Source organism: Lonchura striata, chromosome Z (assembly GCF_046129695.1).
Source record: "Lonchura striata isolate bLonStr1 chromosome Z, bLonStr1.mat, whole genome shotgun sequence".
NCBI classification, from domain to species: Eukaryota; Metazoa; Chordata; class Aves; order Passeriformes; family Estrildidae; genus Lonchura; species Lonchura striata.
The window spans coordinates 47227123-47244093 of record NC_134642.1 but is presented as its reverse complement, the minus strand read 5'-3'; the positions used below and the strand labels follow the sequence as shown (position 1 = coordinate 47244093).

General features: G+C 45.8%; 1 protein-coding gene across 1 annotated transcript; it reads right to left on the bottom strand.

The window, feature by feature from the left end:
* Nucleotides 1-10452: 10452 nt before the first annotated feature.
* CARTPT (CART prepropeptide) lies at nt 10453-11476 on the bottom strand. The gene is made up of 3 exons (XM_021537105.2): nt 11333-11476; nt 11171-11254; nt 10453-10631 (listed from the first exon to the last, which is right to left on the bottom strand). The coding sequence occupies exons 1-3, from the start codon at nt 11474-11476 to the stop codon at nt 10524-10526; spliced, it is 336 nt and encodes a 111-aa protein (XP_021392780.1). The 3' UTR covers nt 10453-10523.
* Nucleotides 11477-16971: the final 5495 nt, after the last annotated feature.

Sequence of the window (16971 nt, the reverse complement as noted above, 5' to 3'; positions counted from 1 at the left end):
TCCTCAGATGTATTGAAAGCTGTTCGGCAGCAGCATTGTTTACTTCTTACTTTGGATTTTTTTCAGTAAATGACAAAGACTTTGCTGATCTGCCATAAAGAATTAAATTGGAAGGATAGACACAAAAAGATGAAGCTACATCTCAATTAAAAAAAAGAATTTGAATCTAAGTTGACTGCTGGTAAAAATTCCTTAAAATATTGTCTTTCATAATCAGGTAGTTTCTTAGATTATTTTCCAAGAGTATGTTCAAGCTACTACTTGATGAATACTCAATTTTTGATAGCTCCATTGACAAATGTCCCTGGCATTAAGTATTTTGGATATACTTAGAAGCAGTTCCATTCAAGGTGTCTGGCAGCTCTGTAGAGCATTTCTTCAGTAATTCAGGGGTAAATTGCATATTTTTGTTAGCTGATTTCTACCCTATTAAGTCATTATTAAATGGGGTACCTATTTAAGTTGCAAGAGCTCACTGTTTGTATTCACTGCTGCATTCGTATTCTTTCAGAGCGAAAAATTTTCCAGTGCTGAAGTAATGGCCTGACTGCAGAGTGAGAAAACGGAGAAGGGACATAATTGAATTGGAAATTGAATTAAACAGTTTACTTATTGCCATTCCAAGGAGAAAAAGTTAGGCTTACTTAAGAAAGATGATACAAAGTTAATAATGGTACTAAAAGAGTAGTTCTGCTTGCTCAAGAACAAGAAGAGACTGGATAAAAGTTGGCATATACAAAAGGAAAACTATTGCAAAGCTCTTTCCTCCTTTTCCATCGCATGATGAAACTTGCTTACATCTTCTGCTGACCTGTGTGCATACAGGGAGATTTATTGGTTGATTCATAGGTAGGTAAGTGTGTGTGCCCGCAATAGCAGTGCTGAAATGTATTGTTAAGAATCTACTTAAGGTATTTTAAAATTAACAGAGCACCATGTCATTTTTGGATTATCTGTCCCACCTCAACATCAGTCTCTCCTGAACCACAATAAACACAAAAAAACCACAAGCGTGAATAGGTGTCTTTCTTAAACAGCACAAACCCCACTACCCCCAACCAAAAATACAATTTATCTGAATAAATTCCATGTTTCATAAACCCCTGTCTTACAGTCAAGAACCTGGTTAATAAATTCTCAACATTCATAAGATACTTTAAATCAAGGCATAGGCAATTTCTCATGTCTGTCTTCAAATGTCTCTTGTTCTTCTCCAAGTATGTATCTCAACTAATTTTAATTCAAGTGGTACCTCCTTAGGCAATGTACCAGATTTAGAGAAAAAAACTGGGCTCCTGGCTACTCATTTATGCAGATATCCCAGTTCCAGGCACAGTATATATAATCCAGCAAACTAATGTGATAATTTCTCTACCAACAGCTAAACTGTTTTCCTGCAATATCCCAAGGAACACTGTATACACTCCTCTGCTTCCATCTTCTGCTGAATTTGTAGAACGGTCTAAGAACTAATCTGTCTATATGTTTAACAGTGTTTGGATGTGCATATTCTCATAATGGAGCCATAAACAAGTCAAAATTGACTAAAAAAGTCCATCCAGAATGTGGGTGGCATGAAAAGTCTCCAGTGCAGCATGCCTTCTGAGCCCAGGGGTAACCTTGCTAAATCCTCATGTGGGAGAGCTACACAGTTGCTTTATCCAAGTACCCAGACCTGCTGAAACGATGGCACAAGGTTGCATCCTTTTTTAATACTACTTTCTTTGACTTCAGGAAGAGTAAAGGATGGATGAAGAAGGATGCAAACAATAAATATCTGTAACATCAATACTGTTAAGGAAGTTTACTTGAATAATTGTGATTTCATGCATACTGGTGACTCTTCAGTACATGGCATATGGGTCTTCAGGGCAGCACACTTCCCTCTCTTTTCCATTCTAGAACCAAAGGAAAAAAAAAAAGCTATTTCCTAAGGGAAAGTCTCCACGCAGTAACCAGCACCCTCTTGTGTTCAGAGCTACCAGAGGCCAAATCCCGTGCCAAGAACTCCGGATCACCCTGGAGCTTCCTCCTAGAGCACCTTCCACAGCCCCAAACCTGACATAACAGCAGGAGCCTGAAGTCTTATGTTTCTCCAATAGCTGCTGGCTATTGCCCAGACAGGAAAGCAGTAATTAGCACGGCTTTATGTACCTTAATTTTCTCAAACACCATTAGAAATATTCTGATAACAAATAATCTGAACAACTTCTGCCCCAGGATTTTCTTTTGAGCTACCAGGAAGCTTCTCAAAATAGAGTTTACACAATGTCATCAACAGAAGCCAGGAAATTTTCTATGGCTCTTCAGACCTCCCATGCTTTAGTCAGTTAAGGATTTGTGAGCTAGAAATAGCCGTATAAATAGTGTAATAACAATGAAATGGCATAAGAAATTCCAAATCAGAACAAATATGCAGTTTGGCCAGGGTACAATACTGGTATCTAAATAAAAGAACAACTGATGCAACCACCAAATGGATCAGTTCTCCAGGCACTAAATTGTCCCTGAAGTGTATTCTTGTTTATGTGATTTTTCTGTTTGGATTACTATGTATAGAAACTCAGAACTGCATATAGTTTGCATACAGTTCTCTGTAGAAACTACTTAATATCTGCAGAGTTTAATATGTACAGGTAGTGTGTGATAGCTGTGAATTCATGTGCCTGGCTTCCAGAGGAAGTTAAAAATCCATTAATACCTCACTTACTAACCTCGAAACTGGATAACAGCCACAGTAGTTCTAATTATAGGACACATGTTTACATAAGGGCCTGCAAGAAGGAGAAGTATAGCCATGACCATGTGCCACCCAAACCAGGGTTCGACCACATAGTGACACCTAATGAAGTTTCTATATCCAGCACATTAAAAAAAAAAAAAAAAAATTAAAAAAAAAAATAGGTTTCTCAAGAACCGTTATTCCTTTTTTTCACCCTTTTCCTCTCAATGATCTTGGGCCCCACGCTTGGGCATCAAAACCTGCTTCTGTTTGAAAGACAGGAGCTTCCCTTGGGATGGAGAATGTAAAGCCCTTCCCTCTGAATTATTGTAAGTTTGAAGGTAAGGGGCTCTGAGGCAAAGCACACGAGGCTCGGAGCAGCAGTTCATTGCCGGTGTGTCCAAGCGAACCAACGCCAGCATTGCGGTACCGCCCGGCCCGGCCCGGCGCGGCGCGGCGCGGCGCGGCGCGGCGCGGCGCGCTCCCTCTGCTGCAGTTCCGCGCGCGGCCGCGGGGGCGCTGTGGGCGGGCTCGGGCGGCGATGGCGGCCGGGCCGGGCGGGCGGGGGTGGAGCAGCGGCTGCGCCTCACCGGCCCGGGGCGGCCGCTCCCGGGGCCGAGCGGGACTTGGGGAGTGGGGAGCGCCGAGCTGGGACGGCAGGGATGAGCAGAAACCCAGGGGTGGTGAGCAAGATGTATCAGAAACTCCACAGCAATAGGTGAGCCTGGGCAGAGGAGGATGCGCGACCAGTGGCAGAAGAAAAGCAGCTCCTGGCTGGGGTGTGGTGGTGGCAGCAAATTCCTTTCCCCAGACCGCAAGTCCGACCATCCTCCTTCAAAGCCCAGTGAGAGAGAACCCGCAACATTCCAGCCCCATTTTTTTCCTGCCTCTGTTCTTGCAATATCTCTGTCCCTCCTACCCCCCTCCGCCCCCCTCGCTTCCCCCTGAGAGAAACTCCCGAAAACCAGAGTACCGTCTCACACACCCAGCCGTCAGTGTTTCCTAGCAACTCAATGGGAAAAAATTCCACATGTAACAAGGAAAGAAAAGAAAAACACCTGACAGGCTATTAAAAAAAGAGGTGAACAAATGTATGATTGCTCTACAGAGCTTTTTGGAAAAAGCAGATATAAATTTCTAGCTGATACAACAGAGAAGAATGTACCTGAATGTGGGTACACAATTTGGGGTAGTTGGGAATGGGGCTGTGGCTGAGCCTCATCCCCAGTGGGCTACAGCTGTAAGAAGCAGGTGTGCAGCGTTGAAAGCAATGAGTGCCCAGGTGCACTGACCGATCATCAAAGGGAACAGAAAGCGCACAAGTGCAATGCATGAACATGAGGAGTATAAAAGGTTGGGCTAAAGAACAAGAAGACCAGCTGCGTGCAGCCTTCTGCAGTGATATGATGTTACTCTGTATGGGCAGACGCTTAAAGCCTCTTGAAATTGCATGGTGATACTCTGTGTATCATGGCCATCTCAACTGCAACATATGCTGTGGCATGTGCTGGGACACCTGAAAATTGCGTGCCATTAATGAATTCTAAATGGTCTGGAAGGTTAGTCAGTGGCTATGTACTTTAACCAGATCGGTGCAAACAGACATCCTAGAGCTCCAGCTTCATAAGGGAGAAAATCAGCACATGACCACTAACTAGAGTTAATTAGTCTATTGTGAAGAATGGTAGGATATGATATGTCTTTTTTATAGAGTCATAGAATCAATCCTTTGTGGTGGAAAGGACCTTTAGAAGCCATCTGGTCCAATACCTCCCTGCAACGAGCAGGGACTTCTTCAACTAGATCAGGTTGCAGAGCCCTGTCCAACCTGACCCCGAGTATTTCCAGACTGGGGTACTTCCTACATCTCTGAGACACCTGTGCCCTTTTTATGCCACCGTCATCATAAAATTACTTCCTTATATGGAAATGAAATTTACCCTCTTTCAGTTTAAAAACACTGCCTTCTGTCATAGCACACCCTGCCAAGAGTGGTGCCCATCTTTATGAAAAGCCCCCTGTGAGTATTGAAAGACTGCAGTAAGATCTTCCTGTAGCCTTCTGTTCCCTGAACAATCCCAACTGTCTCAGTCTTTCCTCACAGGTGAAGTTTTCCACCCCTCTGATCATTTCTATAGCCATCCTCTGAACCTACTCCAGCAGGTCCATGACCTTCCTGTGCTGGCACCCCAGAGCTGGGTGCAGGGTTCCAGGTGGGATCTCTCTCACCAGAGCAGAGCAGAGGGGCAGAATCCCCTCCCTCCCCTGCTGCCCACGCTGCTTTGGATGCAGCCCAGGACACGTTTGGCTCTCTGGGCTGGGAGTGCCCATGGCTGGGTCGTGTCCAGCCTCTCACCCACCAGCAACCCCAGTCCTGCTCACAGGGCTGCTCTTGATCTGTTCATGCCCAGCCTGTGCTGATACTGGGGGTTGTCCTGACCCAGGTGCAGCACCTTGAACTTGGTCTTGTTAAACCTCATTAGATTTCTGTTCCCTTCTTGAGCTTGCCCAGACCCCTCTGGACAGCATCCAGTCCTTTAGGAATGTCAGCTGCACTACTCAGCTTGATGTCATCTGCAAACCTCCACTTCATGCCACTGTCACTTCATTGTTGAAGACTTTTAACAGTACTGATCCCAATACAGATGACTGAGGGACACTGCTGCTCACTGATGTCCATCTGGACATTGAGCAGTTGACCACTACACTATGGATGTGACCATGTGGTCAATTGCTCATCCACCAAGCAGTGCACCTATCCAATCCATCTCTCTCCAATTTAGAGAGGAGAATGTGTGGTGGAGGACTGTGTCAAAGGCCTTACAGAAGTCCAGATAGATATCTGTAGCTCTTCTCTTGTCACTCCACCACAGAAGGCCACTGGGTTGGCCAGGAAGGACTTGCCCTTGGTGAAGCTGTGCTGGCTGTTTCAAATCATCTCCCTGTTCTCTGTGTGCCTTAGCACAGCTTCCAGGAGGATCTGTCTTCCCAGGCATAGGAAGGAGCCCTCACCATCATCCACTCTCTGTGTCAGACCCTGAAATGTAATTTGTGGTTCACAGCTGGAACCCAACAGCTGGTTCGTTGCATTGGTGTGATAATTTCTGTGAATCCTGTAGGATCCTACAAGACAATCACAGGAGACTGGAAGACTGGGACAAAGTCTGGCTCCTGTGTGGTTGTGGTCATTCTGTTACAGTAGTGCTTGCAAGTGAGAATACTGTCTGCCTCCAGGGCAAAACAGGCAGGATCTCCAAGTTGCAATCAAGTCAATTGCTGCATACAAAGGAGTATTTGCCACTTACTTGGGAGGAATCAAAAGGGCCACCCTTGAATGCTTAATCAGTATTTATATTTTCATTTCCATTTTCCATCTCATTATGGCTGCTACTGCAGACAGACTGTGTGGAAGGGCTCCAGGCAGGTCCCACACACCTTCTACACAATCTTGCCAAAATCTGAAGGCCCAGACCTGAGCTGAAAAAGGGCTCACACAGACGGGATGAGGGATCTGGGGGAGGTGGTGAAGGAAGGCTGCTCAGGTTCCTGAGTCTCTTTCTGTGCAGCCTCCCTTCCCAGCAAGAGTTGTTACCACATTTCCTAGAGACCTAGATCCGAAGGGTGACTTGCTGGGAGTTGTAAGAGGTCACAGATTCTCTAGACAGGCAAGGTATGGTGGTGTATTCCAGATTGCTCTATTGTAATGAAAAAAAAAAAATAAAAAACAATCATCCGTTCTAATAAGCTAACACGCTCATTTAGATGAGAGACAGCTGCATGCTGAGAATATCATTCCATTACAACACTGCCACCTCTTGTTCTTCTGCTGGTTTCATTTTTGCCCAGCTCCAATCTGTGGTGGAGCCACCACCAACAGAGAGGCATAAAATCTCCACTACTTTTGTTAAACTGAAACCCTGCAAGGAAGAGCAACTGGCTGGATGCAATGTCATGTACTTCTATACAAGTTACAAAACAGTTGAACATTTGAGAACATCCACATATCCTATCAATCAGTGTTGATTAGTGTGTAGCTATTTTCTCTGCTAACTCAGAGAAGGAGGCACTGAAAGAAATGGGGTGAGGAAAGAGGGAGGAACATAGCAAACCTACCACAACAACAAAAAAACACCCAGAATCTGAGAAGCAGCAAAATCCACCTCAGAAGAAAATGTCCAGTATATGTGAAATACATTTTATCCATGCAATGTTACCTCAAACTCTGTGACTTCCGATGTGAACCTCAGTTTTCCTCTCAATGCTTGTGCAATCTGTTACCCAGGGGCTGCCACCCATAGACATACAATTTCCAAATGCTGGTTAATGAAGAACAGTGCCTGCCTCCACCAGGAACACCAAGCCCAAGAATTATGTAGAGCCTCCTGGAGAAGACTTGGCTGCAGATAATTAGTGTAAGTTGATTATCTTTGAGTTTTGACTAGGTGGTCTCTGGGAAGAGGTTTGCTCTAGAAAAAGGAGGATCACACTGTGCTAGCAGGTATGACATGGGGAAAGCCCACAGATAGCAAGGAAGAGACAAACTGGACAGACTGGCTGGGCCTCTTTGTCCAGTTGCCTTATGTTCAACTGGCTTCTTCATTGGGGTTGTACTACTGACAGAAATGGCGTCTCTGCATAGATTCCTTGATTTCTAGCATGATATTTAATTTTTATTTATTTCAGATAGCAGTTATATATACCACTCTCTTGAATTAACACCTTTTTGCTAGACTTTTTCATTATGTCTCTCTATGCTTCCATCTTCATGTGTAGAGTAGCTGAAAACAGGGGTAATGTTTTAGACAAACCCAAGTACCTGGGAGCTGCCAGAAGCCTCTGAAACTGGTGAGTCACCCAGACACACAGCACTGATCCCCTGGGCTGTGGGCCCAGCTGAAACTGCTGGTCAGTCCACCACACAGAAAGAAATAACCTGAGAACCAGCCTATTAGGAGCAGTTTTCACATCTCTTTCTAGCGGGAAGATTCAGACAAAAAGAAAAATTTGTTCTTTAGATGGAGTTGACAGGAGGCAAGCAGATTTACTGTGGTTGACTTCTAATATGATAGGACTTGAAGCAGCTGGGTTTTTCTACTTCATACTCAGTAAACACATTAATTCTGAGCCACATTTATTGAACCCAGAATTTCTTGTCGCTTTCTCTGATGTCTAAATTCAAGATGAACCCTCAAAATCTGTGTTTCTTGTCTTGGATACGTTGTATGTATGGTCTACCTTGGTATAATTTCATGTAATTTATTTCAGGAGTGAAAAGTATGCAAATGCCAATTTTGTCCTGACTCTTACAGCACAAATTTCTCTCCTGACCTATTTTTTAAATCTCTACAATAGAAATATCTAATGTCATGTAAGTGGTCATGTATAATCAACAAGGTAAGAGCCCTCAGGTTAATGCACACAACATTGCAGAGAGTATTGTCATAATGTCAGTACCATGCAAGTAATCCCAAAATCCTTATTCCTTAAATTAGGTTCTAGATTTATGGTTTTGATCTTTATGTAAATTGCACTTTTAATTTCGAGCACTATAATCCGGCAAAACAAGAACTATAAAATCAACACATAAGCTGAATAGAATAAAGCCCTTAATAATCTAGTTTCACCTCTGAATGATCCTGAAGTAATAGCATTGTACCATATAAGGTAGCAAAAGGGGATGTTTCAGATGAGGGAAGCATAAGAAAATTATCCTGTATGGGAAAATTAAATGCAGCCAGAAACTCATGCCAAGGAGTGAAGCTGGGTGGCTTAGCTTACATCCTGGGTTTAAAATATAAGCTATAAATACCCATATACACACAACAAAACCCATTCTGTCTGTTAGCTACTATAAGTAAAAACCTAGATTTAAAGGATATAGTTGTATGGATACTCATGAGCTGTGCTCTGTAACACAGTAAATAGTGACAGGACCATCAGACAGCCAGAGTATAAAAAATACTGAAATATAAGTCCTTGTTATTGTTTGTATGGGAACCAGAGATGCTACAAAAATGATTTATAATTCCTTGAGAAATTAAGGATTTCTACAATATCTCTGGGAAATACCATAAAAAACATCCACAACAAGTTACCAGTTTACAAAACCTGATGCTTGGCTCCAGCCCTGAAAATGCACTATCACACAGAGGCATTACACAAAATGGTCACAAAAGTTGCAGGCAGAGCTGGCTACAACTCCTGACTACTCTAGCCCAGCTCACTACATACCCATTTCACTTTGTCAAGTCCTCCCTGAACAGTGTTCCCACTAAGTGCACCATGGCTTCTGCTTTAATTTAACACTCCACTCCTGCCTCCCCCACATACACAGTCCCCCAGGCCAGTACTCTCTTGTCCATGAATGGCATACCTCAGCTAAAACCACCTGCTAAAACAGCCTTAACACTGACTGTTTTCAGCTACCCTTTATTTTGTCCTCTCCAGGTTAAGAAGAACTCATTCCAGTCCTGAAAAATAATTAATAACAACAATAAACCCCAGCAACTACAATACCAGCAACAATAGTAGTAGTAATACTGGTAGCAAATTGAGCAGTGGCGGGTCTCTTTTTGAAGTCAGCTTCTCTGTACCTGTTTCAGTCAGAATTGCTTACATGCTCTTACTGTTTAGAAGTAAAGCAAATGCCTTACAGAAGCCTTTTTCCCACAAAACTCTGGGCTTCTCACCTAAATTTGTGCTCTCTTCAGCATGAAATATTAAATTCCCTTGTATATCTTTCCCCTGTATCTGCCTTGGCCCATGCAACCCCTCATCTCCATGCTGATAGAATTAAGAGCTGGTTAGCTGATAGCCTGGCTAAAGCACACAGTAACACACGCAGTAATTTTGGAGATACGCTTAGCCTCTCCCTTTAAGTGCTAAGGGTTCTGATGTGTGAATTAAAACACCCAAAATACTGTCATCAGAACACTGACTTTATTAATAGAGACAAAAGATTAAAACACATTATGAGTTTGCTGAAATACACAGTGTACCTGTGAAGGACAGACATATTTATATACATCAGTTCATTGTAGAAACATGAGTAGGATATCCCCAGGTAGTTTGCAATGAATCCAGACAGATTTTTCTCCGTGGTGACCCTGGTAAAGCAACTGATTTCCCCCCAGCCCCACCCCAGCCAGGCTAGTGCCGGACCCCCTGCACACCATCAGTGTCTCATGCCGAATTTTCTACAGCACAGGGTGAGCTCAGCTGGATTTGGCCTGGGGCCAGCGGTGCGGGTGAACCCCACCGAGGGCTGCAGGCTGCTTGCTCTGGGGTGTGCCGAACCGGCTCCTCTCAGCGGGGAGGCAAGAGAGAGGGGGCCAAGGTGCTTTGGACACACTTGCATCCCACCTGGCCCTGCTACCCTCAACCACCCCAGGGGAGTACCCTGGCCCCGGCTCCTCCAGCCGACACTGGGTGGATGTTTTCCGCCCGGCCCGGGGCACGGCCCGGGGCCAGTATGGTTCCCGGCAAGGCTTGGCTCGACTCGGGTCTGCACTGGGATGGCACTGCAGCTCCCGGGACCGGCACCTCTACTCCCACGGCCCAGGATTTTCCTGGACGGACAAAAACAAGCGGGGGAGAAGTGGAGGGAGAGGACGGGGTGAGGCAGGGGAGAGAAAGAAAACAGCTCCACGGATGTCGGATGTCACGGACGGCGTTACACGGGCGATGCGGGGGCTTCTCGCTGCGTTTCTCGGGCGGAGGAGCTGCGGGAAGTCGCCGGCACGTCGGGGCGGCCAGACGTCAGTGCCTGCGTTCCCGGCGGCTTGTCCCGGGACGCCTCTGCTTACAGGCACTTGAGGAGGAAGGAATTGCACGACGTCCCCCGGGGGCAGTCGCAGAGCTTCCCGATGCGAGCCCCCTTCCTCACGGCGCACTGCTCCCCGGCGTCGCACTGCGGGAAGTGGCCGGCGGTGACTGGCACCGCCACCAGCGGCCGCCCAGTCCTGCCCCGTCCTGTCCCGTACAGTCCCGTGCCGTCTAGCCTAGTCCCATTCTGTCCCGTGTCGTCACGTCCCGTCTAGAACAGTCCTATTCTTCCCTTCCCTTCCCTTCCCTTCCCTTCCCTTCCCTTCCCTTCCCTTCCCTTCCCTTCCCTTCCCTTCCCTTCCCTTCCCTTCCCTTCCCTTCCCTTCCCTTCCCTTCCCTTCCCTTCCCTTCCCTTCCCTTCCCTTCCCGTCCCGTCCCTTCCCTTCCCTTCCCGTCCCTTCCCTTCCCTTCCCGTCCCGTCCCGTCCCGTCCCGTCCCGTCCCGTCCCGTCCCGTCCCGTCCCGTCCCGTCCCGTCCCGTCCCGTCGCCCGTGCTCTCCCCATTCCGTCCCTTCCCGTTCCTTTACCATTCCGTCCCGTCCCGCCTCGTTCTGCTCTGCTCCCTTCCCCTTCCTTTTTATTCCCTTCCCGGTGCCGTCCCGACCCGTCCCGCCGGGACACCCACCATGGGCACCTGCCCGAACTTCTTCTCGTAGTGCGGTCCCCTCTTGCTCTTGAGCTTCTCCAGCACCTCCTGCAGCGCCTCGATCTGCCGAGAGACCACAGAGCCGCCGTCAGCCCGCGCCCGCCCCGGCGGGCCCCCCGCCCGTCCCCGCTCCCGCCGCACCAGCTCCTTCTCCCGGGAGGCGCCGCCGCCGCCGGGCGGGCCGAGGTCGCGCGCGCGGCGCGGCGGGGCCGCTCCGTGTCCGCGGGCGCTGAGCAGCAGCGCGGCCGCCACGGCGCACAGCGCCAGCGCCCGGCAGCTCTCCATGGTGCTGCCGCTCCGCCGCCGCCGCCGCCGCCGCCGCCTTTATAGCGCCGCGCCCGCCCCGCCGTGCGTCAGCGCCCACCGCCGCCGCGCCCCGAGTGTGAGCACGGCACGGCACGGCACGGCTAGGCTCCGCGCCCCCACCTCCCGACCGCCCCAGTCGGCGCCCCGAAGCGCCGGCCGTCCCTGCCCTCGGGCCAAACAGCGGATCCATCTCTAAGGGCGGCCGAGCAAAGGCGGCCAGCCCAGCCACACCCTGGCCGCACTCCCTGTGCTCGTCCACAGTCGAGAGCGGTGAACAGAGAGAGAAACTATTCCCTCACCCTTGGGAGCTGGGATGGTTGAGGGAGAGGGTGGACATTGGACACACAGATGAAAGTGGAAGTTGGGATTGCAGACTAGGGAGACTAGGCTTGGAAGTCAACACAGGGATCTGACAGGAGGGAGGGTAGTACCCCGTGGGCTACAGAGAAACACAGTGTTCTAGAAGGAAGGAAGAGCCATGTGGGAGGATTAGCCTAAAGGAGTGGGAGGCATGGGCGTGTGATAGTGTGAGCAACAAGCTGATGAGGATGTGAATGCCTGAATAAGGACAGGTGGGAACCAAGAGTGTAGTGGGGCTCAGGGCCACTGAGAGCCAGGTAAGAAGCAGCATCAAAAAGCCCAGGATAAAAGCAACTGCTAATACATCAAGCAGAACTGTGAATGGTGCATACCACTGAGCAGGTTCTTGGGGAGCATTATACACCCTTGTGTGCAGAATGAGGCCATCTCCATTTTGGGAGAGAAAAAGTTCAGCCACCAAAAGGAGACCTAGCATCAGTGAACACATGTCATTCACACCTTCTCACTGACGTTTGGGTCTGCAAGCCCAGTGGCCTTGTGTCCATGAATATTCTCACTAAAAAGATCCTTGGCAGGTCAAACCTACACAGGCCTCACAGCCCCTCACTGGGAGGGGCAGCTCTTCCCATTAAGAAAAGCAGTGGCATGCCAAGAAGAGCATGCAAGATGAAGGACAGTGCTGTGCCTTTCTCCAGTCTCCTCTGGGCCAAGGCTGAGGTAAAACTGAGCAGCAGTTTGCTGGCATGAGACATTTGGCCATCTGGTTGCTCGGACAAGGAGGCAACAAGATGGGTCTACCTCTGAGCAGGTTTAACCTCAAGATCACAGCTCTGAAGTGGTTATGGGGATGTTCCTGACTGCAAGTCAACAGCAGCAGGAACTGGGCTGCATCTCCTTTGGTGAAGGGACGATCATGTGGAGAAAGAGGAAACTAGAAAACCTTGTTAAGAAAACTCTCCCACCTTGTTAACAAACTCTTAACAGCTGGTCATTTGTAGGGAAGCTAGGAAAGGGAGCTAGGAACAGCTTGAAAAATCAATACAATGTGAGAATACAATGTGAGCAGACACACAAAGCTGCTTAAAGAAAAATTAAATGGGTCCAGGCATGTATTTTTCTAAGCAGACAGGCATTTTTTCAAGGGAACAAACGGAGTGTGGTTCAACAAGTAATTTTCAACAGCAGCATTTTGTTTGAGGTTCTGATCTATCACATTCCTTGCCTCCAGTGCTGTATGTTCACCTCTTGCTCTTACCTCCTCCCACACACTCCTATTGATTATCACATCCAGCAAAGGTCTCATTTGTAATTGCTGGTCAGAGAATCCTCTAGTTTCATTTAGCCACAGGGAAGGTTAAGATTTCAGATGTCAGGCTGGTGGTAAACCACTCATAGCAAAGTCCAGGCTTTGTTCCCAGGCTGGAGTAAAACCACAACCACATGCAATACTGAAAATGATGGGTATGCCAAAACAAAGTTTCTTAGAACAGAGAAATAACCCAAGCTATGAAAAAAGCAACACTTCAGAGAGGCAGATATATGGCTTATTCAACTTTAAAAGCAGCATCTGTGAAGCCTGACCAAAAATCTAGACTATATTTTATAGTATGAGGATTACTTACGCAGTGTTGAACAAACCAGAGATGCTCAGAAAAAAATCACTGTTTGCTTTCCAACTTGCACTTCCAGTAAAAAGCTGAATTTAATGTTAGCTACTCCAGTAAAACTATAGTGGAATGTGGAGGCAATTACAAATTTCTGTTTCCAAAAGTAATTTTATCTGTCTGGCTATAGACACCCACAGAACAGCACAAGTGTCTGTGCCGGTTACTGTCTGTATCACACTATCTCTGCAGACATCACTATCCCTTGTCCCCCACTCAGCTATTTTTGTACACTTTGTCTCCAGCACTAAGGGATAAAAAATCAGCAGGATTAACATCAGCCGGATAACTGAATATCAAATAAGAGTGTCAGAGGCTACCAGAGTGTCAGAGATGCAAAACCAGAAAATCACTGTTTACAATTTCAAAAAGGCAGGTACTTTCCAACAGCAACCAGTCATAAGACAGCTGGCTATGGAGAGCCTGTGACACTTAAGATCTTAGCTCTGGGTAATCCACATTAAATGCAATCAGATCTTGGGAATGGACAGCTCTATTGCACCTAAGTACAACAAGTTTCAAGTTTCTCAAAGCATACTTTCTTCATGCAAATGTTATGGCACACAAGGTACAAGCAGAACACTACAAATGTGCATTGGCATCTGTACATCAAATGGGTAATTTTGAAAGTCATACATGCTTTTCATAATCACATTCTTCCATTATGATCAAATAATTAAGTGTACTTCTAAAAGTGGAAAATAATGGAGGTTTATGTTGATGCTGGTGAGCAGTTCTGAGGCATTTATGTGTGTTCTGGTTTTGGCTTGGCATAGACATAGAGTTGGATGGGTTTTAGGACTACTGGACTGTGGAGATTAGTGTCAAGCACTTGAACAAGTGCTCTACTGAATCAGAGACACAAAAATGGACATCTGGCTTTAAGTGTATGCTTTAAGGCTTTGCAGAAAAGCAGCAGGCTTTTATAACTGCCTTGTTAAATTGCCTTAATTTACAAACCACAATTTAAAAAAATAATATACCATCATTGGCTTTCTGAATCAAGGCTTTTTTTTTTTTTTTTTTACTGAAGCCTTGAACAGTGAGGAAAATCTAACATAAATCAGAGTTCTGCCGCATTTGAAGTAATAAGAGTCCAGAGGCATACTTGAAAGACATGTATTTCAGCAGGAGACAGCAATTCATCTTGATGAGTAATAGTTTGGAAAAAAGCCATTTAAATAAAAGATGGGCTCTCAGAACAGCAGTACATACACCACAATGTACCAACAGTACATACAATGCCCACACAAACAGCGAGGCTACAAACTCCCCAATAAACTAACCCCACACAGTGGAAGAGTGGTAGGAACAGGTCCCCAGGTTCTCCATTTCTACACGCAGAGCTATCACAGAGGCCATGCACTATCCACATCTCATTTCAGCCCTGGAAGCAGTCTTGTAATGACTGTGTTCCAGAGGCTCTGCTTTGATGTTTGTTGAACAAACTGCCACCAATTTTGATTGAAGACCAAATTGTAGCTTCCAGGTTCCCAGCACTTTCCTAGCTGCTGTGAAAATAAAAAGGAAAATGACAATGGGTACATTCTTACGATCCATCCTGAATTCATCACCTCAGCCCAGGTAATTTAAGAAGGAAACCCTAGGTTACTGCAGCAGTCTCTAGGGACGTGAAGCTTAGCCCACCTCATTCATGGTTTCCCATTTCCTTCTGTAGAGGTGTTTGAAAACACTCTCAAGGCCACAGTAGTGACTCAAACTCCTTGCAGGTAAGTGTTAACCTCTTAAAGAGACCATGTCTAAGTATCAAGGAGAAATGGAACTAGGTAACCTCTTGGCCTCCCCTATCCTCAGAACAGCTATGCCCAAGGCAAAGGTCCCCAGAAATCTAGAGCACTTTGTGTGATGTTCTGGTCCACCACAGTTTGTGTGCTTGATATAGTAGTACAGCTATTTCCCTTGTTCGTCAACCTCCATTTGAAAAATCAGTGTAATCCCAAGTATCACCCTTTCCAGAAAGGAAACAGATTAGTGGCTGTGAGCTGCTTCAATACCACAGTGAAGAGGTTACATGTACCAGAGACAAGTAGAAGTCTTGCAATAGTCACCCACAGGTTTTACATTGCCTCTGCTGTCAAAAATATTATGCCCTTACAGTACCTTTAATCTACCTTTAATCTAGGTTTATTTAAAATTTCCTTTCACTCCAAAATAGATCCTACTGGTAGCACAGTGCCAATGAAAACTGAAAATTACTGTTGTAATGGCATCCATGTTAAACCTAGAAAGGAGCTGCTACTACAAAAGCATGAAACTCCTGGTGGCAGACAAAATCTGAGAGCTCTGGGTGATTGAGACAGCATGAATAGATCTAACAGCATCATCAAATGTAGTACAAGCATGGGGTCCAACTCTGCTCCTGCTGACTCCACAGACAACAATGTTTTTAAGCACACCTCTGGGCAGCAAGAGACCATCTCAGCAATCAGAACACCATCACACATGAGGCGCACTGTGTGCAGTCAGTGCCCCACACAGAATGCAGCACAGGAACATGCAAAAGCTTTTCCAAAATAGCTGTGTAGTAGAGGATTGATAGTGGCTCTCTGAACTGCTGTTCTGCACTGAAGATCCTGCTCGGTAGTGACTGCTTACCAGATCATGCTGATAGGATGCTAAGCCTGTGATGATTAATTTCATTTGTTTAACATGTTTCCAAAGCTAAGTATTATTAAGACAGAACACTCCTATTTAATTAGACATGTGTTTTGACTTTGCTTGCACACATATTCAGAGGAAGAAATTTTGACAAGTGTAAAGAACTGTCTTTTCAGATGTAACAAGCAACAGGGAATTACCATTCTCAGAAGCATCTTACAAAACATACCTGCTTCTATCACCTGTATTCCAGGATTATATTACTGTCTCCAACTTGGCATGATTTAATTACCAGTGTAATTGAAATAATATATTAAAAATAAAAATATTATTCAGAAGAGATCAGATTTGTTAGCAGAAACAGGCAGTAGTCCTCATGGCTTTGGAAGTAACAGGCAAAAGTGACCCCCATAATTAAGAACAGAAAGTCAAGTGCCTGAACTGATTATTCAACTGGAGGAGAAAATACAGTGCATTCTTCGTACTGAAAGCTACTAACAGCCTTTCAGGGTCTGGAACTCTTTTTATCCTTGCTTATATTTCATATATATATATTTTATAAATCTGTATTTAAAAGTAGGATATTTTTAAATGCATTTCAGAAGCCTACTAACCATACATAATTTCACCTTACTTTCAGGATCAAGAAATCTTGGGTCTGTACTGTGTTCACAAATATGTGTAGTGAGACAACTGGCACACAAGCACAGCTCTGTGCCTAGTTAACAGTATTTTAAACTATTATTCTCTGTTAAATATTTATTTAATATACTAAGAGTAAGCATGAGAATGCAGACCTACAGAAGTATCTTTCTAGTGGTGCAGAATACAATAGGCTTTGGATACATCTAATCTCATTAAAAAGAGATG

Coding starts and splice junctions, on each gene's coding strand:
- CARTPT (XM_021537105.2), bottom strand. CDS start 11,476: ATGGAGAGCTGCCGGGCGCTGGCGCTGTGCGCCGTGGCGGCCGCGCTG. Junction 11,255..11,332: donor CCTCCCGGGAGAAGGAGCTG/GTGCGGCGGGAG, acceptor GTCTCTCGGCAG/ATCGAGGCGCTGCAGGAGGT. Junction 10,632..11,170: donor AGTTCGGGCAGGTGCCCATG/GTGGGTGTCCCG, acceptor CACTTCCCGCAG/TGCGACGCCGGGGAGCAGTG.